Source organism: Ruditapes philippinarum, unplaced genomic scaffold (assembly GCF_026571515.1).
Source record: "Ruditapes philippinarum isolate M1 unplaced genomic scaffold, ASM2657151v2 ctg1563_1_1_1_1, whole genome shotgun sequence".
Lineage (NCBI taxonomy): Eukaryota > Metazoa > Mollusca > Bivalvia > Venerida > Veneridae > Ruditapes > Ruditapes philippinarum.
Window position 1 is genome coordinate 228,511 of NW_026852328.1, and position 26,181 is coordinate 254,691.

Here is a 26,181-nt window from a genome sequence, read left to right on the forward strand (position 1 = left end):
TATTTTAAACATGTAACTAAGCACTGATATATTAAACATGTAATTTTTGAGCACTGATATATTAAAAATGTAACTAAGCACTGATATATTAAACATTTAACTAAGCATTGATATATTAAACATGTAATAAATCACTGATATAAATGTATTAAACATGTAACTAAGCACTGATATATTAAACATGTAACTAAGCACTGATATATTTAACAGGTATCAAAGCACTGATATATTAAACATGGAACAAAATACAGATATATTGAACAAGTCACTGATGTATGAAGCATGGAACAAAACTCTGATATATTGAATAATAGTTACTGTGTATAAATCATTGAAACCATCAATCATGTATTAAGTTAATGGAACAATTCACTAATATATTGAACAATTGAACATGTCACCGATATGTAAAACAAGGAACATTTAATCACTGATGTATGTAACATGGAACAAATATTGTACATTAAATTTCAGGTGGCAATAGCTATAATGGAGCAGTAGGTGGTGAGGCGTATGGTCACACAGATTGTTCAGATATACAGTATGGAAGTGGTGGTGGTGGTTCTAATGGGGGAGCTGGAGGCAGTTACATAGACATCATTGTTGGAACTGTAAGTATTAAGTCACAAGGTCAAAGGTCAAGGTCACTATTACACAGTTTCCGGGGCATAACTTAAGTTCCATTTGGCCCACAATATTCAAAGTAAAAATCACGTTCGGGCATAAAATGCTCAGCCTAGCGGTGCTCTTGTTAGTCCCCTACCGGTTTATCCGGAGGGGACTTTAGGTTTACCCTCCATCCGTCTATCTGTCCGTCTGTCTGTCAGTCCGTCAGTCAGTCCGTCCACAAAACTGGATCCCGCGATAACGTAAAAAGTACTGAAATATTTTTATGAAACTTGATATATAGATAGATGGCAGTATGGAGATTATGCACGTCTTTTTTTTTTTCTTCCTATGTTGAAAATTCTGGTTGCTATGGCAACAAATAGTCTCAAATATGGCAAATTTTACACATAAACTGGATCCAGTGATAACTCAAAAAGTACTGAAAATATTTTTATGAAACTTGAAATATGGGTAGATGGCAGTCTGGAGATTATGCACATCTTTTTCTTTTCTTCCTATGTTAAAAATTCTGGTTGCTATGGCAACAAATAGCCTGAATTTCAAGATTTCTGATTAAAAATTTTCAGCTTTTTCACTATATGTTCTTTATTTCTTAAGGTGTTTACTTCAAACTTTAAATATAAGTTTCTGGTCATCAACCGCATCATATGTGACAAGGTTTATAACTCTAGCACAAAAATTATCAGTATTACCTCCCTTGAACTTAGATTTTTTTAGGGGGAAAAAATGTTGTCTTTTTTAAATAACTTCTTTATTTCCTAATGTATCTACTTCAAACTTCATATATATGTTTCTTAGTATCACTCAACATTTTTGAGAAGGTTAAATACTCTAGCAAGACTATTTCCAGAATTATGTCCCCCTTGAACTTAGATTTTTTTTTGAGAAACTGCTATTTTCACTCCAACTTCTTCATTCCTTATAGGATTGACTTTAAAATCCCACATCGTAATAATATGACAAGGTTGTATAAACATAATTTCCTTACTAGGCATGGAAACTTAACACATTACTGTGATATAGACAAACTTAGAACTCAAAAGATTTAAGTTCATTCATGTCATTCATTCACTGGTAAAATTGAATGGCAAATGGCCCATCAGAATGTTGCTGGGGTTCTAACCGGTAGGGGACTTATGAATTGCTTGCAATACTATGATAATTGCTTGTTAACTTTAAGCACTCTTGCAGTAATTGAATCGGTCTAGGACACCTGTGTAGACCAGTGTCTACCAGCACATCCATGTTGTCTGATCATTGTTTCTTATGTTTGCTATTCATTCAGTACATATTGTGAAATTTCCTTAAAATGATGAGTGGGGGTTGTTTTTATTTATTCAAAGATGGACAGTTGAATTTAAAACATTTAGGGTGGTATTAGTTAAAAAAAAATTCAAACTGTAGACCATTATTTAATAACTTTCTGAGTTAACCTTAAATAAAGTGCACTGACAGTAAAGAAGAATGGTTTTTATCTTGATTGTATGCTAATATGTTAATTGTGCCAGATTATTTACATTTTATTGATGAGCACTGGTCTAATAACTCTTTTGTTAATTTTTTACACAGTCATGCCCGGGCTTTTCTTACTGTCAATCTCTGAGAAAAATTAAACAAAAGCTGTCCAGTCATACAGGTCTTGTTTACATTACATTACATGTAAGGGTAATGGTGAGACAAGCTTGTAGCATTTTTGAACCACTGTGTACCATATGAAACAATTTTGTTTTATACCCAGTAGAACTCAACCCAATAGGTCCTAGGTAGGGAGTCATATCTGCAAAATTTCTTTCTAGTTTATGGCAGAAATTTGCTTCATTAACATTCCTTTTCATTTGGTTCAGATGTGTGTTAGTTTGTCATGCAGATAATTTTGATCATTATTGCTTGTAGCAAACAACTGTTGATGGTACAATAGCTGTGAATGGAGAATCTGGTATAAGTGGGAATGTGAGGAGCGGAGGTGGTAGTGGTGGTACATGCAAGATCACAACAGGTTCCCTTATTGGACATGGAACAATAACTAGCCATGGTGGAATGGCATATGGAGGAACATATTATTATGAAACCTACATAGGTAAGTTTGTTGCAGTCGTTTTCTAAAAATATATGGGTGTTTTTGTTGTGTTTTTTTAGCTCACCTGTCACAAAGTGACAGGGTGAGCTTTTGTGATCGCTTTTCGTCCGGCGTCCGTCCGGCGTCCGTCCGTAAGCTTTTACTTTAAATGACATCTCCTCATAAACCACTAAGCCAATTTCATCCAAACTTCACAGGAATGTTCCTTTGGTGGTCACCTTTAAAAATTGTTCAAAGAGTTTAATTCCATGCAGAACTCTGGTTGCCATGGCAACCGAAAGAAAAAACTTTAAATATCTTCTTTTATAAAACCCAAAGAGCTGGAGCTTAGATATTTAGCATGAAACATCTTCTAGTAAGTGTCTACCAAGTTTGTTCAAATAAAAGCCCTGGGGTCAAAATTGGCCCCGCCCCAGGGGGTCATTGATTTTCCCTATATACATATAGTAAAAACTTAAAAATTCTTCTTTTAAAGAACCCATGGAGCTAGAGCTAAGATATTTAGCATGAAACATCATCTAGTAAGTGTCTACCAAGTTTGTTCAAATAAAAGCCCTTGGGTCAAAATTGGCTCCGCCCTGGGGGTCATTGATTTTCCCTATATGCATATAGTAAAAAATTAAAAAATTTTCTTTTAAAGAACCCATAGAGCTAGAGCTAAGATATCTAGCATGAAACATCTTCTAATAAGTGTCTACCAAGTTTGTTCAAATAAAAGCCCTTGGGTCAAAGTTCAAATAAAAGCCCTTGGGTCAAAATTGGCCCCGCCCCAGGGGGTCATTGATTTTCCCTAAATGCATATAGTAAAAACTTAAAAAATCTTCTTTTAAAGAACCCATAGAGCTAGAGCTAAGATATTTAGCATGAAACATCTTCTAATAAGTGTCTACCAAGTTTGTTCAAATAAAAGCCCTGGGGTCAAAATTGGCCCCGCCCCAGGGGGTCATTGATTATTCCTATATGCATATAGTAAAAACTTAAAAAATCTTCTTTTAAAGAACCCAAAGAGCTAGAGCTAAGATATTTAGCATGAAACATGTTCTAATGGGTGTCTACCAAGTTTGTTCAAATAAAAGCCCTGGGGTCAAAATTGGCCCCGTCCCAGGGGGTCATTGATATTCCCTATATGCATATAGTAAAAACTTAAAAAATCTTCTTTTAAAGAACCCATAGAGCTAGAGCTAAGATATTTAGCATGAAACATCTTCTAATAAGTGTCTACCAAGTTGGTTCAAATAAAAGCCCTGGGGTCAAAATTGGCCCCGCCCCAGGGGGTCATTGATTATTCCTATATGCATATTATAGTAAAAACTTAAAAAATCTTCTTTTAAAGAACCCAAAGAGCTATAGCTAAGATATTTAGCATGAAACATGTTCTAATGGGTGTCTACAAAGTTTGTTCAAATAAAAGCCCTAGGGTCAAAATTGGCCCCGTCCCGGGGGTCATTGATTTTCCCTTTATGCATATAGTAAAAACTTAAAAAATCTTCTTTTAAAGAACCCATAGAGCTAGAGCTAAGATATTTAGCATGAAACATCTTCTAATAAGTGTCTACCAAGTTTGATCAAATAAAAGCCCTGGGGTCAAAATTGGCCCCGCCCCAGGGGGTCATTGATTTTCCCTATATGCATATAGTAAAAACTTAAAAAATCTTCTTTTAAAGAACCCATAGAGCTAGAGCTAAGATATTTAGCATGAAACATCTTCTAATAAGTGTCTACCAAGGTTGTTCAAATAAAAGCCCTGGGGTCAAAATTGGCCCTGCCCCAGGGGGTCATTGATTTTCCCTATATGCATATAGTAAAAACTGCAAATCCGGGTTAAAGTATGGTGAATGTCGGGCGGCGGGCGGGCGGGGAAAATATTTTCGTAACAGTTTTCTCAGCTACTACTTATCACAGCCTCTTGATATTTGGCATACAGCAATAACACATGGTCCCATACCGTGGGATTCGATTTCAGGTCTGTCGCTCATCCACTTCCTGTTTATCCACTTAGTTAAATTAGTTAGATTTTTCGACATTAATGGTCAATGGTAGGAAATTTTCGTAACAGTTTTCTCAGCAACTACTTATCACAGCCTCTTGATATTTGGCATACAGCATTGACACATGGTCCCATACTGTGGGATTGGATTTCAGGTCTGTCGCTCATCCACTTCCTGTTTATCCACTTAGTTAAATTAGTTAGATTTTTCAACATTAATGGTCAATGGTAGGAAATTTTCATAACAGATTTCTCAGCAACTACTTATCACAGCCTCTTGATATTTGGCATGCAGCATTGACACATGGTCCCATACTGTGGGATTCGATTTCAAGTCTGCAGCTCATCCACTTCCTGTTCACATTAATGGTCAATGGTAGGAAATTTTCGTAACATTTTTCTCAGAAACTACTAATCACAGCCTCTTGATATTTGGCATACAGCATTGACACATGGTCCCATACTGTGGGATTCGATTTTAGGTGTGTAGCTAATCCACTTCCTGTTTACCTACAGAATTAAATTTTCGACATTAATGGGTCAATGGAAAATTTTTTTTCGTAACATCACAGCCTCATGATATTTGGTGTACAAATGCAACCCGGCCTTTTCTGTCTTTGACCCATTTTCCTTATATGTGTATAGCAAAAACTTAAAAAATCTTCTTTGAAAAAACCCAAATAGCTAGAGTTTAGATATTAAGCATGAAACATCTTCTAGTGAGCTAGATGTTAGATTGCAGGAAACATCTTTTTGTGGGTGTCTACCAAGTTTGTTTAAACTAGCCCCGCTCCAGGGGCCAAAATACAGGTGAGCGACCTCAGGGCCATCATGGCCCTCTTGTTTGTTCTTATAAGAGAAAGAATGATATTTGCTAAATGAAAGGCAATGACTTAGATATAAACTATATCAATATATTTATATTTCAATTTATTCTTTGTAAATATTGAAAATACATTTATAGAAAAATGTAATTTATAAATCATTGTAAAAAGTCAAAGGTAAAAGATTTTTTGATCCCAAGTCCTTCCAAGGTTAAAAGTTATATTGTTTCTGCATCAAAGATTTGAGAGTTCAAAGATTGGAGTTTCAACGTCTTGTATCTGCTTCAATTATTTTAGTTGTATAATTTCTGCTTCAAAGAGTTTGTTGTTTCTGTTTCAAAGTGTATAGGCTATATTGTTGCTCATTTAAATGTAAGAGGTCATAATTTATCTCTGTTTCAAAGATTGGATGTTATATTGGAGTTATTTTGAATATTACAGGTTATATAATTTCTTCTTCAAAGTTTGAAGGTTATTTTGAAAGTATTTAGAAGATTGGTGGTTATATTATATACTGTTGTTGTTGCTGTTAGATTGGATGTTATATTATTTCCTTTTCATAGATTAATGGTTACAATAGTTTTTGTTTCAGAATTTAGAGATTTTTATTTTTTCATCTTCAAAAATTTGATGTTATATATTGTTTTGGCTTCAAATATTGTAGTTAAATTAATTTACTTCATCAAATGAGCTGCGCCATGAAAATACCAACATAATGTGTTTCCGACCAGCATGGATCCAAACCAGCCTGCGCATCCCTACAGTCTGATCAGGATCCATGTTGTTCGCTATCAGTTTCTCTACCTGTTATAGGGTTTGTAAGCAAACAGAATGGATTCTGATCAGACTGCGCGGATGCGCAGGCTGGTCTGGATCCATGCTGGTCGCAAACACATTATGTTGGTTTTGTCCTGACGCGACTCATTAATATATATTGTATCTGCCAAATCATTTTATCAGGAAATGGAGGGGGATCAGGTGGAAGAATATGTGTTATGCTTAGAGAGAACTTGAGATTCCTCGGAACAATGTCAGCTTTAGGTGGAAGTGGGGCAACACACCATGGATCACCAGGTACTGTGTGGGTGCAGTCAACTGTAGGCGAGGACGTTACCAGTCATATTTGGGTAGATCATGCAGATCGATCATTCAGTTGTGCTAGCTACCCTGTATACATTGACATTGATTCAGTAAACAACTTTCATCCAATGAGAAAAGCATGTGTGTTTCCAACACAGGTAGGTTTTTCTTAAGTAGTTTAGTTCTTTGATATGTTGATACGTTCATGCAGATGTTAGTTTGTAGGTTAAATGATATAGATTCAAAAGTTTAGAAATATTATTGTCTTATATCCAGAGGGAAAAATAGATAGTACTCTCTAATGAAACCATTTGAATAGGTACACCAAATTTTTTCCTTGTTTAAGACAGGCATACTGTTTCACTTAAGAACCATTGGCAATCTTTCATGATATTGCATAATTGTATGATATTAAAGGTTCGATAATTGATGAAATATAAATCAAACTATATCAAAACATACATGTAATGGCAGATATAACTTAAATTTTATTTTCATTGTTAAAATGTTAAATTTTAATTAGTTTGCTTTCCATTAATATAGCGACTAAAATAAACCAAGTCTGCTACATTTTCATTCTGTACTTAACATATATCTAATTAAATGAAATATTGTAGCTTTACTTCTGATATTTTTTATGTTATTTTATGTACATTTCATCATTGCTTTGGCAGGACATTGTTGTTGAACATGTAGGAGGAGATGGCGATGCTGAGATACAGATAAATGAGAACATAACAATGTATCTAGCTGACGGTTACCTGCGTACACATGTCCAATCTTCGCTCTATATCAATGGAGCCGTTATTTTCCCTACAACAACTTACGCAGAACAATATGTTACAAATGAGGGTTCCATCATTGGTGTTGAACACTGGTACTCAAGAGGACATACAAAATTGATTTCAACAGGACAGTCAAGTTGTTCCTTAGCAAGTGATGTTGGAGCATACTATTTTACTTCCTTTACTACATTAAGTGATGGCCATTTCTCGATCGCTGACGATACCATGTATGATGTCAAAGAAAGCATTACAATGTTCACGGATACATTCCATATGGAGGGACAATCACATGGATATATCAACAAGTCAGCTAATATCATGGGCAGAGTTCTTGAAATTGAGAAACAGTCAATCCTGGACGGGATCGGTGAGGGATATGGTTCCAGCTCCGGACCCGGTGCCGGTTGTACATCAGGATGTGGATCAGGTGGAGGTCATGGGGGAGATGGAGGAAGTTGCTCTGGATGTGGAAGTTGTGCTGGTGGAGAATCTTATGACAACGATGCTCTTCCATCAATGGCAGGAAGTGGAGCTGGAATCTGCTCTCATGGAAAAACCGACATTGGAGGACGTGGTGGTTCGGCAGTTCGACTGGCACATAGCTTTACTGTAATAGATGGTACTGTGACAATGAGTGGAGAAGATTCAGTTGGCGGTGGAGGTGGTGGAGCTGGAGGGTCTGTTTGGATTGATGGGGAAGTTGTTGAAGGATGGGGTCACATTAATGCAGATGGAGCTGTTGGTGGCTCAGATACATGTAGTCACTACACCAGTCATAGAGGTGGTGGTGGAGGTGGTGGAAAAATACGAACTTGGGGTAAAGATGTGTCTAGCAAAGTGTTACGGCAGCATAGAACAGTTGCCGGAGGTTCAGGCTCATACAGAAATGGTAATAGCGGTACAATTTACAGTACTCATGGTGACTTGTGTAGTGGATATGGTGCTTGGAATGCATCAACACTGCTATGTGACTGTAATGATGGTCATGTTGGATATGACTGCCAATTTGTCTGTGATAATGAAATTACATGTAGAGGCAATGGCGAGTGCAATAGCCAGGGGCAATGTGAGTGTACAAGTGGTATCGTTGGAACACATTGTGAAAATGAGTGCCATAGAGACATTGATTGTAATGGAAATGGTGAATGTTCTACCTGCGGACTTTGCGTATGCGATCCTTGCTTCTCTGGGCCAGACTGCTCCATTGAATGTGGTGGTGCCGGTACTTGTGTTGCAGACCAGTGTGTGTGTGACGATTGCCATTTAGGTGCCCATTGCACATCTGAGTGCAACGGACATGGCTCTTGTGATTCAAACACATGTGCATGTGATGCAAACTGGGGTGGAGATAAATGTACTCTAAAAGGCTGCCCAGGACCTGATCTTGATTGTAATGGACATGGAATCTGTAATTCAGGGACAAGCACATGCTTCTGTGACATTGGCTGGCTAGGTAAACATATTTTAATTGATGTATTCAGTTATGTGTGTTTGATACGTATATTTTCAATTATTTCCTTCAAATAATTGATTTTCATATAAAATATAAATAATATATCTGCTGATAGTATAATGAATGGATTGCATTAGAGAAGTTCATGTTTTAAATTGATTTGAAGGAACATGAATACCAACATATGATTTGGTTGCTACTTATATCTTTTGTTTCTCTGGCATAAAATAAAATTTTGTTATGTATATACATAATCACAAAATGTGAAATTTTTGCTTTAATTGAACTATTTCATAGAACTATATGATACAGTTGTTTTTAGCTCACCTGTCACAAAGTGACATGGTGAGCTTTTGTGATCGCTTTTCGTCCGGCGTCCGTCCCTCCGTTCGTCGTCCGTCCGTCCGTTCGTCGTCCGTCCGTCCGTAAACTTTTGCTTTAAATGACATCTCCTCATAAACCACTGAGCCAATTTCATCCAAACTTCACAGGAATGTTCCTTTGGTGGTCACCTTTAAAAATTGTTCAAAGAATTTAATTCCATGCAGAACTCTGGTTGCCATGGCAACCAAAAGAAAAAACTTTAAATATCTTCTTTTAAAAAACCATAAGAGCTAGAGCTTAGATATTTGGCATGAAACATCTTCTAGTGAGTGTCTACCAAGTTTGTTCAAATAAAAGCCCTGGGGTCAAAATTGGCCCCGCCCGGGGGGGTCTTCTTTTAAACAACCCAAAGAGCTAGAGCTAAGATATTTAGCATGAAACATGTTCTAATGGGTGTCTACCAAGTTTGTTCAAATAAAAGCCCTGGGGTCAAAATTGGCCCAGCCCCAGGGGGTCATTGATTTTCCCTATATGCATATAGTAAAAACTTAAAAAATCTTCTTTTAAAGAACCGTAAGAGCTAGAGCTTAGATATTTGGCATGAAACATCTTCTAGTGAATGTCTACCAAGTTTGTTCAAATAAAAGCCCTGGGGTCAAAATTGGCCCTGCCCCAGGGGGTCATTGATTTTCACTATATGCATATAGTAAAAATTTAAAAATCTTCTTTTAAAGAAGCCAAAAAGCTAGAGCTAAGATATTAAACATGAAACATCTTCTAGTGAATGTCTACCAAGTTTTTTCAAATAAAAGCCCTGGGGTCAAAATTGGCCCCACCCCAGGGGGTCATTGATTTTCCCTATATGCATATAGTAAAAACTTAAAAATCTTCTTTTAAAGAACTCAAAGAGCTAGAGCTTAGATATTTAGCATGAAACATGTTCTAATGGGTGTCTACCAAGTATGTTCAAATAAAAGCCCTGGGGTCAAAACTGGCCCCGCCCGGGGGGGGGGGTCATTGATTTTCCTTATATATGTATAGCAAAAAGTTAAAAATCTTCTTTGGAAAAACCCAAATAGCTAGAGTTTAGATATGAAGCATGAAACATCTTTAAGTAAATATCTACAAAGTTTGTTAAAATAAACGCCCGGGAGTCAAAACTGGCCCTGCCCCAGGGGTGTCATTGTTTTTAACTATATGTGTATAGTAAAAACTTTAAAAATCTTCTTTTAAAAAAGCCAATGAGCTAGAACTTAGATGTTTAGCATGAAACATCTTCTTATGGGTGTCTACCAAGTCTGTTCAAATAAACAAATAAAAGCCCTTGGGTAAAAATTGGCTAGGGGGTGGGGGGGCCCTATATACAGGTGAGCGACCTCAGGGCCATCATGGCCCTCTTGTTTCTATTCAAAATATTTAATTATGAAGCTACATATTACCAATATTTGTATAAAAGTAACAATTGACAGTTCAGAGATTCATGAGTGATATAACGTAATCATAAAGGCAAAAAGTATGTCATATTTATTTATTTTTTGGTTCCTTTTACAGGCGATGACTGTGGTGAGCTTGACTGTCCCGGAGAACCAAATTGTCTCGGACAAGGGATCTGTAACACCCAGTTTGATCCTCCTAAATGTACAAACTGTGATGATGGGTGGATGGGAGCAGATTGTGGCACAGTTTGTTTGTACGGTACACCGAACGAAGACGAGACTGTATGTAATTGTACTGAAACCTGTCATCATGGCATCGGATGTGATATTGAATGTTCTGGAAACGGCAAATGTCATGAGGACGGTACGGGAGATTGCTTTTGCGATCCTTTATCCGGATGGAGTGGTACTTACTGTCAAATTCCAGGTAGGTGTAGGCAGACATTTAATACACAAGTTTAGGTAGTTTCAGATTCTTGTGTTTCCTGTTACAGAATAGCAGAGACATTATACTAGGATCACTTCTGTTTTGTTTGTCCGTCCGCTGTACCAAAGAGGGATCGTGGAGCCATCTAAATTCAAACAGAAAAATAGAATAAGGGACCAATGGCTGTATATTAAACAAAAAAAATACAGGATAGATGGTTAGCTTAAGTATCTGCACATACAAATGTATTTTATGTTTAACGGGTTTGTAGGTCAAATGTTTTTTTGGCTGAATAAGAAAAGGTGTTTTGGCCTGTAAATTATGTTTGGATTATTCTAAATTTCTCTATTTTACAGAAAGCATTCAAATGTCCAAACAGTCAATTTACATTATCAACAAACTGTTCAATCACTACTTAATACCGCTGCCTAATTGGCAGACATTTTATAATAAGGCGCACATGTTATCACTGATCGCTCTTGTAAAGATATTTCAGTCCTTTGACAAAAGTAGGTTGGAAGTGAATTTGGCCATTTATATTGAGTAGAAATATTTTATGTATATTTGATGGTTGAATTATCCGTTTAAGTGAAGTAAACAAGTGATGTATAAGGTAAAGTCTTTTTAGATTGTGGAGAATGTTTAATTGTTCAGCTCCAGTATCAAAAAAGTTTTTTTTTCAGCATTCCTGAAAAAGAAAACATGAGAATGATTGATGTTTTATCTTATTTTGCTTTATGTATTTTATTTAAAATATGATGTAATAATTGATCATTTATCTGTGCTTAAGGATGCCCTCGGAACCCAGATACAGATGTGCAATGCAGTAGCCGTGGTAACTGTGACGCTGAGAAACACAAATGTGATTGTTTTGCTGGTTGGATAGGTGTTGCTTGTCATGAACCAGATTGTCCTGGTGATCCGATCGATTGCTTTGGTCGAGGACAGTGTGATGAATCCACAAATCCACCTTTGTGCGTGAATTGCCACGAGAATTGGATGGGTCCAGCTTGTAACGACCCTTGCTTGCACGGCATTCAGGAGCCAATGAACAGTGGTAACTGCTCTTGTGTCGAAGGCTGGACAGGTGTCGGTTGCAACTCTGAGTGTTCGGAACATGGAGAAATAAGTGATGTGACTGGTTTCTGTGTTTGCACATATGAACTTGGCTGGAAAGGACGAGTCTGTGAAATTCCAGGATGTCCGGGCCTTTTCAATAAAGACTGTAGCGGAAGAGGTACGTATACGTGACATAACCTTTAGCCTGTCAAGGTTATCAATAGCCCTCTGTTCGTTTAATACACTAAAGAAATTATGGTGCGAAATATAGAAATACAGTTACATTTTGAAAAAAAAAATCTGTAAAGTATCACAATTAATGAATTGTAAAAAATCATAGACTTAAATTATTTATGTTTTCATAATTTAATCATTGAAAAAATTGACCAAGTCTTTTGGAGGCATGCTGATTTAATTACAAACTAAAATAATGTAGTTGATAAAATAATTATTAACTACACAATGTATTGTTCTTAATAAATATACACAAATGTAGTACAAAATTTGTCAAGGTCACTCATAAAGGTTGTATGTCATATCCTGTATATTTTGAAGGGTAATAATGTTAACAACTGAAATGGTTAACACTTTCATATTTCACAAGATTATTTTATGTTCTAAAAATATGACTAGGTTGCATGAACTACCAAAGTGTGTAAGTATAAAAAGTTGAACATTTGTTACCAGTATTTTTGGCTGCCCACTTTTTGTACTATGATGATGAAATCAAAATGCAATGTTGGCTTAGTCTATAAAAGTTTAAGAATTACCTTTCTTGATGACCATGCATGCAACCAGCCATTATTGTTATTCTCTAAATTAATAATATCACATTGGAAAACACCCTTACATGTGATTATTTAAAATGTTACATAATTGAAAACAGTTGAAAGAAAGCGAGAGTGGCTTCAGGATTACTAAAGTATTGCCCTAAAATTTGTTGCTATTCATTGATTGGATAATCATTTATTGCATATTCATTGATTGGATATTCATTGATTGGATATTCGTTGATTCATAAGGGAAGTCAGCCAACCAAAAGCCTCTCAACCAAATGCTGCTTGACTTATGTTTTGTAACATGCCTAAAAGATTGCAAACTGACAGAAAACCCATCGATGGCCATTTTGAGTACTGACACACTGTGCTTATATAAATGGTCAAAGTTAGTTTCCCCGGCCAATAAAGAATAAAGTTTTTATATAAATATTACTATACAAACTTCAGGTGGATGTGCCAGTGCATCGGCTACATGCACATGTAATAGAGGTTGGCAAGGTCTTGGTTGTGAGGAGGCGGACTGTCCGGGCGATCCAGACTGTAATAACAATGGTACTTGTGATGATACACTCGATCCTCCAATTTGTCGGTAAGTAGGATCCATACGTCAATAAGTCCTATATTTAAAAATGTAAATTCATTGTTATTAACCTCGTTTTTCAATTGATTATATTCATAGAATGGTATAATGTCTTCCTTCTACTTGAATTTTATAAAAAATATGTACAAATGTAGTATCTTACGTGAGGATTTCAATAATGGTTAATCTACTCTTTGTCTTGAGACGACTGCTGGTCCGTATGTAGAAAGTATAATAACAGCATGAAATCATGACTTGAAATGTTATATTGAAATACATTGATGTAATTTTTTGTTTCCAATGATAGGTCTTGTTTTGTATATTATATTAATCTAAAGACTGTTTGAATAATTAAGAATATTATAAATGGTTTGATTTTCTTGTACAGTTGTGACGATGGTTGGTTTGGAGATGACTGCAGTGAACCTTGTGTAAACGGGCAAATGAATCCAGTAGGCAGCCAGAACTGCCAGTGCCATCCAGGTTGGGTTGGTATAAATTGTAACATAGAGTGTTCTTTCAATGGCATTATAGTTGAAGATAAATGTCAATGTGACATAGGTTGGCGTGGTAAATACTGTGATATACCAGGCTGCCCTGGAGAGACTACAGATTGCAGTGGCCATGGGGAATGCAACAAAGAAGAGCATGTATGTTCTTGCTACCCTGGATGGACAGGTGAGAAGGATGGAAACGGTTACCTTGATCTGTTGACAAATGCTTGCGATGTTCCCGACTGCCCAGGTCAGCCTGATTGTAGTGATGTGGGCGAGTGTGATTCCACACTTACTGTCCCCAAATGTAAGAACTGTATGGCAGGCTGGATGGGAGAATCATGTGAACATGTTTGCGATGCTTCTCATGGTAAACAGAGCCCAATGAACAGCGGGTTCTGTGAGTGTGACAGTTGCTATACTGGGAAAGGATGCAATGTTGAATGCAGTGACCATGGACCATGCATTGATGGTAAATGCAACTGTACAGTTGGATGGAGAGGCTCAAAATGTGAAGATCCCGGTTGCCCTGGAAACAACACTGACTGCTCAGATCATGGAGCATGCAACACAGCTACACATGAATGCACATGCCTTACAGGTAAACACAATACATAAGTATAATATATGCTTGATATGCTGCTTCCAAATATTCCTATTAAAACTTTTTTTTTTCAAAATTTGCTTTGGATATAAAATTTTACGATTGTTTTCCTGCTATGCCATGTATGCTTGTTAGTGAGAGCTTCAGTTTAGTAATCCAGGGATTTCTGGTTTAATCCTTTTGCAAGGTGTTATTTCTCAGCAACAGTTGATCTCAGACATCGAAAGGTCAAATCACTCTCACCACTGATTAAGAAATCATATTGTCACCCAAGTGCAATAATTGATTTACTCCTATTAGATTTAGAAGGACTTATTCTGTTGCTGCACTAAGGTGATAATATGGGGTTAGTAGTCTGCCACTTGCAGAAAAAGTGCTATTTTCTAGGAAAGTTGATTAATTTGAGTGACTACGGAGATATGACCAAAAACTTGTGTTAAATTTGGCTAAAAATAGAAAAAACAAACAAGCAAATCACTTTTCAAGAACTTTTTTAATATCTTACCATTTGGACCCTTTCCTATTTTTCGACAAGTCTACCTGCTCAGCCCAGGGGTTGCTGCTTGCATTGTCAATCCAGGGTTAGGAAATAGTCCAGGCTTAGTATTGTATAATTGTAAGTTATTTACTGACAAATAGGTTAATACTGATTTAGTTACTCAGTTAAGGTTATTAGTTGAACTGACCATTATTAGATATGACCAAAATTGTCTTGAAATTGGCATAAAAAACACTCAAAAATATCACTCATTGGCCTGTTTACCTTAACTTTACAACTTTTGTGTTTCAAGATATCAAAAACTAAGTCAAAAAATTTTCATGTTGTTCTGTTCAGATTATTAGTTTTTTTGTGCAGTTATGGCCCTTGATTAAACAAAGAATATAGTTAGTGGTACTTATTGATTAGATTTTGAAGTAACAGAAAAATGATCAATTCTTCAATGTTTCATTTTCAAGACCATTATTTAGATGTCTATTTTAAATAACATGAAACATCAAAGAGGGGGGGGGGGGTCTTTTTAGATAATAAGAGGCATGTAAGGGAGGTAAGCTACTTATATTATTGTTACATTTTCTTATTGCAGTTATTGCCCCTTTGTTTACATAGTAATATATATCTTTTATATATATTTTAATCATAGGATTTGTTGGCAAGATAGTTTCAAATGTGATTGTCATTATTGCCAAACCAATGCTTTGTTCTGTCACAAGTGTATAACCAGTGCCTAGTTAACCAGTGTCTAGTTAACCAGTGCCTAGTTGCTGCCACTGTCGTTATTGTATAATCAGTGCCTTATTAAGTTCTGTCATTATTGCATAACCAAATCTAGTTCTGTCACTTAAGTGTATAACCAGTGCTATTCAGCCACTGTCACTAGTGTCTAACCAGTGCCTAGTTAACCAGTGCCTAGTAAGCCACTTCCTAGTTATGTCATTATTGTATAACCATTTAAGCCTAGTTGTCATTTCTAAATTCATTATTAAAACCTTAGATATAAGTAAACCTTTTGTAAGTAGGTTTAAATTTATCCATAGCTTATTTACAGATTGTTAGAATGTTATGTTTTTATGTATGATAAGCAATCATTTTGTTGTATGTAAAAGGTTGGACTGGTGAGGACTGCAGTATACCAGACTGTGGATATGGGGCATGTTATGTAGAAGAAGGTCGGGGTTATTGTGATGGGTCAACGGGAGAACCTAAATGTGTGTGCAATACAGAAGATGTAAGTGACCTTATGTAATGTATGACACATAAAATGTGAAATCATTTCACGGAAAATACATTATAAAAGAACTCCGCAGAGATCTAAAACTTAGAAACATAAAATTTTACAATCCTACAAGTGAGGCACTTAAAATGTAAAAACATGCAAGATTATTACATACCAATGCGCGGGAGTGTAATGAAATCTTTTAATAAGAACTGATAACACAGTTAGTGTAATAACACTTTGACGAGACATCATTTGCATTATATACAATCATAGTGTCAATGCATGGTTATATTGTGTTACAATCATATTAAAGGAGTACCTTTAAAATAAACCTACATAGAACAGAGAGGGAATCTTTATGACATTTATCATTTGGCTTCTTGATGTCTCAAATCTTATGCCATATGATGTAAGGACCAATATTTTCTTATTGTGTGCATTATTGCGAAATCATGCTCTAAATTGCTCAGTCTTTTACCCTTACCATGCTTAATATATAGAAAAGATTTTGTCTGTTTTTCAATCTGGACACAACCATTATTTTAGGGAAAATATCAAGAAAATAAATACATGTTAATCTTATTAAATAGGGAACCGAAAAGTCTTCACCAGGGTTTTCACAATTAACAGATTGATGATTGATATCATCATTTGAAATACCACTAAAATCATTAGTAATTTCAGCCTGTATATCAAAATATCCCCCTTGACCCTTGGTCCAATTTGTTGGGCAACCCTGGTTTTTTTCCCAATAAAAAAATAAAAAAAAACTATATCTTAAAAAAAAAAAAATATGGATTTTGAAAAGTACTTAAATCAGTACACCTCCCTCCCCTTTGGATGAATGAATTTTATTTTGTTCCTTAATGTCAGGGATGGTTTGGCCTGGATTGTGACAAGCAATGTATGAATGGTACAGTGGTGAATATGAACAATACGCATGGAGGTGAATGCGAATGTTTTAACTGTTACAATGGTGACAGATGCCAGATTGAATGCTCTAATAATGGATTCTGCAATAACACCTACAGGAATGAATGCATTTGTTTCAATGAACCAAGTAAGTTTTAGTTTTGTATTAAAAAAGACAAACAGAAGAAAACAATATATATGCATGCATGAAAAAAAATGTATTGTACATGAAAACATGCATCAAATTTAAAGATTATATCTCAAAATAAAATGCTGATTAAATGCTGCAAGATTGGTAAAAAATACATGAAGTACTGCTTTAAGTGCTGATACAGATTTATAAAAATGGATGAGTACTTATTTAAAGCTGATAAAGATTGGTAAAAAATCATAAAGTACTGATTCAGTGCTGTCACATTGGTAAAATTGCCTAATAAAGTTCTTGTTGATTAAAAAATGCCAATTCCATGCTTAAAAATTGGTAAAAATACATGAAGTACTTATTCAGTGCAGTGGCAAAATTAGTTAAAATACAGGAGTACAATAATTAATATTGGTAAAAAGATTGATTATTACTGATTTATTAGTAGTTTAAATTTGTGAAAATGCATGAAGTTCTGCTTCAATTCGTTAGTTGCGTTTCACTAAACAGAACCTGCAATTTACGTCAGCAATAAGTGAGGTAACTTAGCACTCAAACCTTACGCAAATGCGTAGCTAAGAAAGTTTAGTGAAACATAAATAAATATGTAAGTTCTAATTTCGCGAAAAAGTTATGTTTGAACTCGAGTTATGATAACGTAAGTACATTAGTGAAACGCACCCCTGATGTACTATATTTTCAGAAAATGCATGGGCAAACACCCTATGTGAAGACGAAGCATGTCCTGGAGAAGACAAGAATTGTAACGGACATGGATCATGTGTGAATATGGTGTGTTTATGTAACGTAGGATGGCAAGGGGATGATTGCGGCACGCCACTTTGTCCTAACAATTGTTCAGGTAGTAATATTTCAAGTCTTGGTTAATTATTTCATTGTATAGAATTGTAATTATTCACATTGCAAGCTAAAGTGGGACATCTGTAACAAATGATATGTTGTTAGGAATATGAAATGAGATGCGTCATGACAAAACCAACATAATGGGTTTGCGGCCAGCATGGATCCAGGCCAGCCTGGGCATCCACACAGTCTGATCAAGGATCCATGCTGTTCGCTATCAGTTTCTCTACAAATGTAATAGGGTGTGTAAGCAAACAGCATGGATCCTGATCAGACTGCGCGGATGTTCAGGCTGGTTTAGATCCATGCTGGTCGCAAACCCATTATGTTGGTTTTGTCATGACATGGCTCAAATTTGAATCAAATGTCAATGGCCTAGTGTCAGGAGTCCTTTATTATTCTTTTTGAGAATATATCAATAAAGGTCATGAAAGGCGGGAGTTTCTACAAATTTGTATTTGTTTTAGTATGACATAAACTACTGAATGGTCACATGAGGGTCTTACTAAAACACTCTCAAATCCATTCCTTAAAGATCTAACCAGTGTCAGTACTTATTGCTGAGTGTAATGTTTAATCTAGCTCAAGGAAACAACAGCTTGCCACTGACACATGGTCAGCAATCCTTATAGATTATTAGTCCAATGTGTCAACCACTTGCCCACTATGATTTAACACATAATATTTTTCTATGATAATTCACTTTACCTGATTTTCACCATTGTCATAGGAAATGGTATTTGTGAATATGATGAAGTTATAGAGTCAGCTGTCTGTCGGTGTTCGGAACAATGGATAGGTAAAGATTGCCGTATGCCATGTATAAATGGAACAAATCTTGGAGACGGCATATGCACTTGTAACAGAACTTGTGATACAGGTAAAGTATTGAATTTTTCCTATTAGCCCTACTTTTGGCTGCACTTTTTTAAGAAATAGGCATATTGTGCAATTTTTGCATGACCCACTCATTGGCAAAGGCATTGGTTAACCTTTTAAGTTTAGTTTTCAATTGTGGTCAATAACATTAGTACTAATTTAGCTATAACATTGAAACTTCATATGTTGACCCTGATGAGTTAAGTTTGAGGTCAAAGGTCAAGGTCACTGTGACCTTTAGCAGGTAATATTTTAAGGTCAATTTTCTTAGAAACTATGTGACAAAGGGTAAATTACCAAAATACTCTAAATGCTATTACATACAATGTGTATTGATTAATTTTAGAGCTTTTATGCGAGATAACAGTATTTCTAAAAAAATAAACAAAATTATTGACGGTCCTAAATAATTCATATAATTAGCAAAATAATTGTTCCTGATGGGGAGTGTTCATAGTTTACAATGTGAATTCATAAATCTACTTTGGATTTATTTAAAAAAAATATAAATGAACATTTTATTTACTACAGAGAGTTAAGAAAATGGGTAAAAATTGTTGAAGGGTTAAAAGTATCATGATTTTTTTTGTCATATGGACTTAAAATTTGAATAAAAGACTTTGGTACTATACAGATAATGATAAAATGTCCATGACAGGTGCCCTTTCTTAAGGTGAACAGTTTACCATGACCTGTAAACTAAAAAAATAAAATAAATTCTTATTTTTCATCATAAATAAACTTTATATTCTGTAGGAATTTCTTGTCATTCAATTTGTAATGGACGTGGGGTGTGCGAAGAGAATGGGGAGTGTACATGTGATTTTGATCTTGGATTCAAAGGTAAGAAATTACATGCATGGTTTCAAAAATTTCAGGACTATGTCTGAACTTCAAGACTTGCTATAATTATGTTTTTCTGTTGTTTTTTTTACATTTTTTATATCTTTTAACTGATCTATCTCATTTATTAATATCTCTTCCTTCCTTCCTTCCTTCCTTCCTTCCTTCCTTCCTTCCTTCCTTCCTTCCTTCCTTCCTTCCTCCCTTCCTTCCTTCCTTCCTTCCTTCCTTCCTTCCTTCTTTAGTGACCGCCTCCGTGGTCGAGGGGTTAGAGTCGATGACTTCTAATCCAGTTACCTCTCTGGCGTGGGTTCGATCCCCGGGAGATGCTTTGGTAGTTTAGCGCTGAGGAAGGTAGTCTAGTACTGGTGTAACTTTCCAGGAACGATGGTTAGGAAACTACCCGCCTATATGACTGAAATACTGTTGAAAAAGGCGTAAAATGAAACAAACAAACAAACAAATCCTTCCTTAGTGTTTTCTCCTTCCCTCCTTCCTTCCTTGTTTTCTCCTTCCTTCCTTCCTTAGTGTTTTCTCCCATATGTTAATATTATATATTTATGTAGTAATCTTTATGTTTTTCATCACAAAAAAAAATCAAATCAAGATTTATATTTTTGTCACTTAACAAATATCCCTCCGCTAACACAGATTTCATAACATTTTGTTTTGCATATTGTTGCTAATAACTATGTTACCTGTCTATTATTATGCTAGAAATGTTGTTATAATGTTTAAAGAAAATAAACTGTATTGTATTGTATTGTATATATTAAGAACATTAGAATACTTTTTCATTAATCAGGTGATCAGTGCCAGTTAGATGGGTGCCCTGGATGGCCAGAAAACTGCATGGGCATCGAGTTTGGCTCGTGTAATGAGGCTAATGGAAAGTGTACATGCGAGCAAGGTTATAAAGGGAATGCCTGTCATATTCCCGACTGTGACTGCAGTGGTGTAAACGCAACTTGTGAAAAAAGAGAAGGTGACCTTAAACCAAGATGCTATGATTGTGATCCTCCATATATTGGAGATCAGTGCCAATACAGGTTACATTTATTCTATTTATTGACCCATAACCCTAGAATTTTGTAAATGAACTTGTACAGATTCCATTTTTTAACTGTTCATTTTCAGATTTTAAGTATAGAGTTGTCGTTATTATTATTGAAAGTAAGTCAGTCTGGTCACGTGAACAAAACGTTCAGGTTTACCTTAGGCTCTCATAATACACATATGGCAAAAGGAAATCACACATCATTCCGGCAAGTTTAGGGTTAACCTAAGTTTGTACTTCACAAAATTTGAAATTTGTTATGTTAAAATCACCCTGCCATGCATTAAGTTAAAAACATCCACTATTAATCTTAATAGATTTTAAATATCAACATGCAGAAGTCTTAGTACAACAGCATAGTTATTGTATAAGGTCAAAACATACACGCAGGCTTGACTGGTTCTCTATCATAAGCTAAGATTAAAACCTTATTGCTACTGGCATTTTACACTTAGTCTATTGACGACAACTGATTTTACTCATGCCACCGTTGCAGACTGAGATAGGCAGGATCACACGTTCTGCATAAAAGTCTGTCTAGTTTAAACAAAGACTCGGGCCAGACGATTGTTCAGATTATCGGTGTGGGTTGGTAAAAGTGTGTTTAACTTGAAGGAGAATGGCAGTGCATGTAGATTAATGAATATGATAAGATTAATGTGTAAGTTTCTGTAACATGCAAAATCTTAACTCATAAAGTATCCAAATCAAAAGTGGACCCTTTTTGAAAGGTTGTCAAAAATACAGGGTCTAATTTGAAGAGTTGTCCAGAATAAAGGAAGTCTGATTTATAGTGTTGTACATATGACAGGGGGTCTGGTTTATAGGAGTGGACAGATTTTAAGGAATGGTTGTCCAGTTTGGAAAGGTGCCTGGTTAAAATGAAGCCTGAGATTATGAGGTGTATGGATTTAAAGGGATTGGTTTTCAGGGACTGTTTTGCAAGTGGTCTTCAACCATACTATTTTAACCATACTATTTTATCAATATTTTTGACAGGTGTGTACATGGGGTGGAAGATCCAGAAACTTTCATGTGTAACTGTTTGCCTTGCTACAATGGTGAGGAGTGCGATCTTCAATGTAACAATGAAGGAACCTGTACATCTGAAGGTTATTATTATTATTATTATTCCTATGCAATTTTTTCTTCAATAAATATTTCATTAAAATTATGTGTATCTTTAAATATCAAGTAAACCAATTGATATTACCACAAATTTCCCTTATTACTTGTCCTTCATTGCTGTTGACTTTGAGTTGAATGGCATCAGTGGCTGAATGGTAAAGGTCGTTGAATTCAAACCATTTGCTCCTTATCACTCTTTTTTAAGTCCTGCCATGAACTTTGGAAATCTTTCATGTTAGGAAGGTATTTAGCTAGCTTACAAATCATCAGTGATTCTACACAAATAAAGCCTGTTTGTGCAAGGTGCACCTGTGGTCCTATTTCACTAGTAAAGCTGGAAAATCACTTGACTTGACTTCTAGGAAAATCCTCCTAATTTTCTTTATAGCACTTGTCTGATTTTAGAATAATCAACAATATACATAATCTATGGCTCCATATAAAACCTTGTTAACAAGCATATTCATAAACTGGAGCAACAGTTTATGCATTTGGTAGACAGATTCATGTTTTTTTTAATTTAAATTTTTGCTTTGTTTTTAATTTTTTACACATATATGTACATACAGTCAACTATCGTTATCTTGACATCGCTTTTCTCGATATTTCGTTATCTCAATAAAATTTTGAAAGTCCAGATTTAATTCCTTCTTTATCTATATTGAAAATATTTGTTTATCTTGATATTTTTATTTCGATATTTTCAGTGTCTCTATGTAAAATTTCAGCCCCAACAGTTATTTTCACACTATTATCCTTTGTTTATCTTGACTAATAGTTTTTGTTCCCTTCAGACGTGTGAAAAATACAAACTAGACGATAATTGCTCAATAGCGCGTGTCATAATGATGATTATGTTTGTAACAATTTATGCTGTTTTTATAAAAGTTAATCTATTTAGCGTGTTGATTGACTTGTGTCCAAAATGAGTGAATTTTAAGTTCTTTATAAATATTCGAAAACTGTATCAACTCATTATGACTTTAAATGCAAATGAAAAAGTGAAAGTATAGAAAGGCTATCGTTGCAATATTGTTTCACAACATCACCACCAAATCAATCAGTGGTCGAACAATCTCGAGAAAGATCAGATAAATAACCAGGAAGGATAACCCTGAAACAATGTTTTCACTATATTGGTGTATTACCGAGTAAACCTCACTATGTGTTTTTATCACAGACACCCGTTTTTCCGCTGGTAAACATCCGCTAATGTTACTTTGTTAAATATTGATTAGGCCTATGAAAACAAGACATGGGGATAGCATAGTTCATTTGACATAAGTAGGCACATGTCTTTTGTAAAAACCAGTCTCTACCTTATACAATCCTTAGTATGTTTATCTCGACATTTCGTTATCTCGATACTTTTTGTACGATCCCGATGACTTCGAGATAACGAGAGTCGACTGTATGCTTAACATTCTATCCAGTGAAAGTCTCATAACCTTAAACAATTTTTGGGCAATCTTTATGTGAAGATTTTCTGAACTTATGATAACATGTATGACTCTTTATTTCAGGCACATGTGATTGTGGATTTGACGGGTTCCGAGGAGAATTTTGTGAGAATGAGGAGTGCCCAGGAAATGTAACATCATGTTCAGGACATGGAAGTTGTAACGCTGGAACTGGAAAATGTAGCTGCAACCCAGGTTGGACTGGTATTGGATGCCACATAGCTAAATGTGAAAATGATTGTAGTGGGTCTGGTACATGTTTACCGTTGGATACTCCTGTCTGTGAATGTAGCCCAAAATACTTTGGTAGTGATTGTGGAAGTTATTGTGACAATGGTAACGTAACAGTTATAGTTGTTGAAGAGAAGGAGATCGAATATTGCAGCTGTAACAAATGCTTCTCAGGTTTTAATTGTGACATAGAATGCAATGGTCGAGGCACCTGTGCAGGAGACGCATGTGATTGTGGGTCAGATGGTTGGAAGGGCGATAACTGTGAAAAGGCTGGTTGTCCTGGAGCAAATGGACTTGACTGCTCTGGACATGGATCATGTGTGACTGCATCAAATACAGATATCGGTAAATTCCAACAATTTAAATGGCTCTATATTTAGTTATAGATTGTTTTGGCTTTTCTTTCTTTTTTTATGTTTCAAATAATGAGATTTGTTATAGTTGTTTCAGTGAGCCTTTATCATCATCATGAACTCAATTAAGAAAAATGCTTGTACATACCAATTTGTCATTCACAGAGCAAGAACCTATATGAACTGAGTAAATGAAGTTGACATACATGTGTAAACGACCTTGACCCTTTAATGTAAAGTTTCAAAATTTGAGAATATGCCGTCTTTATTTAGTGTACATCGAAAAAAAAAACCACAAATGACCTATTCCATTCAAATAATGGAGTTATATAAAACTTAATAGCTTATTTGATTTTTTTGGAAATTTACGGAATTCATACATATATTATATTCTGAATGGATGATAAAAACGAGTGTTGAATCTATATTACTATTTTGCATAATAATGATATTATACCTAGTATTTTGTTAATCAAGTATTATTTTTTTTAAAAACAAACCCCTAAAAGGAAAATGGGACTTGCAAAAACATCGGACATGGGAAATGCTCATCCCGAAAACCCTTGCAAATTTTTCCCGGGCGAGGATTTTTTAACGCATCAACAGACACACCATTCTGTTCAAACTGTGAGAAGGGATGGATGGGCCCTGATTGTAGTGAGCCATGTTATGGTACACAATCGCCTATGGATAGCGGTAAATTGAACCTTTCAAGAAAATATTTTTTATGCCCCCATTATTAAGGGGGTGAGGGGGGGCATATGGAATTGCACCTGCGCCCTGTTGTTCGTTCGTAGATTGAGTAACGGTGGAGAACATGGACAACCATGTACTATGGATATATTTACATTTTTTTGGGGTGTTATTTTCTGGTTAGAGAAGTATAACATGATGCATGATGTGTTTTGGAGATGTTATGGCTTGTCACAATTGTGTCATACTTGTATATTTCTTATCAAAGGGTTACTATCCTTTAAATAAGGCTGCAAAAGTGAGAAAAATAATGATACATTATTTTGCATAAAATTTAATATACAACTTGAAAATGTATTAACTTTTATTGCAGGTATTTGCGTTTGTGACAACGCCTGCCAAATGGAGACTGACAATTGTTTATTAACATGTAGTGGACATGGTACCTGTAGTGAATCCGAAACATGCGTTTGCTATGATGAGGACACTGGATACAATGCTGACGGCTTCTGGGGCGATCATTGTGAGATACAGAAATGTCCCGGAATGTTAGAATCCTGTAGTGGACATGGTCAGTGTATTCAAGGTGACTGTAGCTGTGACGAGGGCTGGAGAGAAAACAAAACATCGTGCCATATACCTGATTGCCCGGGAACCCCAGATTGTAATGGTCGTGGAAATTGCATAACAACGGGGGTGTTACATCTTGCGAATGTCACGAGGGTTATATGGGCATACAGTGCGAGTTTGAATGTTTGTATGGAAATGTTACAGCAGACTTCACTTGTGATTGTTTCCCTTGCTATACAGGTGGTGCATGTAAGGAAAACCTGCAACGGTCATGGCAGCTGTTTTGAAGATACATGCCAGTGTGATGCAACTTACTGGGGTAAGATAGTATCTTTTTATTATTTATATCATTCTAAGCTCTAACTTTTCAACTTAAGTTATGAACCATTTCTTATTTCTATACTTTTCAAGTACAAGTGAGCCGCGTTATGAACAATACCAACATAGTGGTTTGCAACCAGCATGGATAGCTTTATATACATGGCTGCTGACATTTTAAGAAAAAAAAACATTTCTTTTGTCTCATTAAAAAAGAAGGTTGCTGTTATAAATCTGTTATAAAGATTCCTGACAGGTTATATGGCCATATATAAAAGCTTGTTTACAAATACAACCCTAGGGCTTGGGTCATATATACAAACACCAGTTTATATAATAGCGCCATTTTAAAACCTTTGGAAGATTTTTTATAATTAATTATGTACATATATTCATACAAGTGTGCATATTCGTACTAATGATATTGGTTTAGAAATTTACCTGCTGAGTCTGCGCAATGGGTTTGGTTTT

The 26,181-nt window shown here is 35.5% G+C and overlaps 2 protein-coding genes across 2 annotated transcripts in view; both read left to right on the forward strand.

The window, feature by feature from the left end:
* The window catches only part of LOC132756851 (uncharacterized), a gene marked incomplete at its 3' end in the record, with an annotated part of 136,027 nt that extends 111,906 nt beyond the window's left edge, over nucleotides 1-24,121 (forward strand). Inside the window, 16 exon segments of the mRNA XM_060747998.1 lie at nucleotides 475-611; nucleotides 2,524-2,707; nucleotides 6,479-6,756; nucleotides 7,273-8,836; nucleotides 10,712-11,023; nucleotides 11,814-12,260; nucleotides 13,309-13,450; nucleotides 13,830-14,536; nucleotides 16,145-16,266; nucleotides 17,131-17,317; nucleotides 18,015-18,173; nucleotides 18,906-19,055; nucleotides 19,811-19,897; nucleotides 20,703-20,946; nucleotides 21,954-22,066; nucleotides 23,606-24,121. Coding sequence (XP_060603981.1) covers nucleotides 475-611; nucleotides 2,524-2,707; nucleotides 6,479-6,756; nucleotides 7,273-8,836; nucleotides 10,712-11,023; nucleotides 11,814-12,260; nucleotides 13,309-13,450; nucleotides 13,830-14,536; nucleotides 16,145-16,266; nucleotides 17,131-17,317; nucleotides 18,015-18,173; nucleotides 18,906-19,055; nucleotides 19,811-19,897; nucleotides 20,703-20,946; nucleotides 21,954-22,066; nucleotides 23,606-24,121 — 5,349 coding nt within the window.
* A 585-nt stretch (nucleotides 24,122-24,706) lies between these two features.
* On the forward strand, nucleotides 24,707-25,711 carry LOC132756860 (tenascin-like; the record flags this gene model as incomplete). Its single annotated transcript, XM_060748009.1, has 2 exons — nucleotides 24,707-24,825; nucleotides 25,196-25,711. Coding segments are annotated over exons 1-2 (571 nt in total), but the record flags the coding sequence as incomplete, so codon positions are not given.
* Between the last annotated feature and the right edge of the window lie 470 nt (nucleotides 25,712-26,181).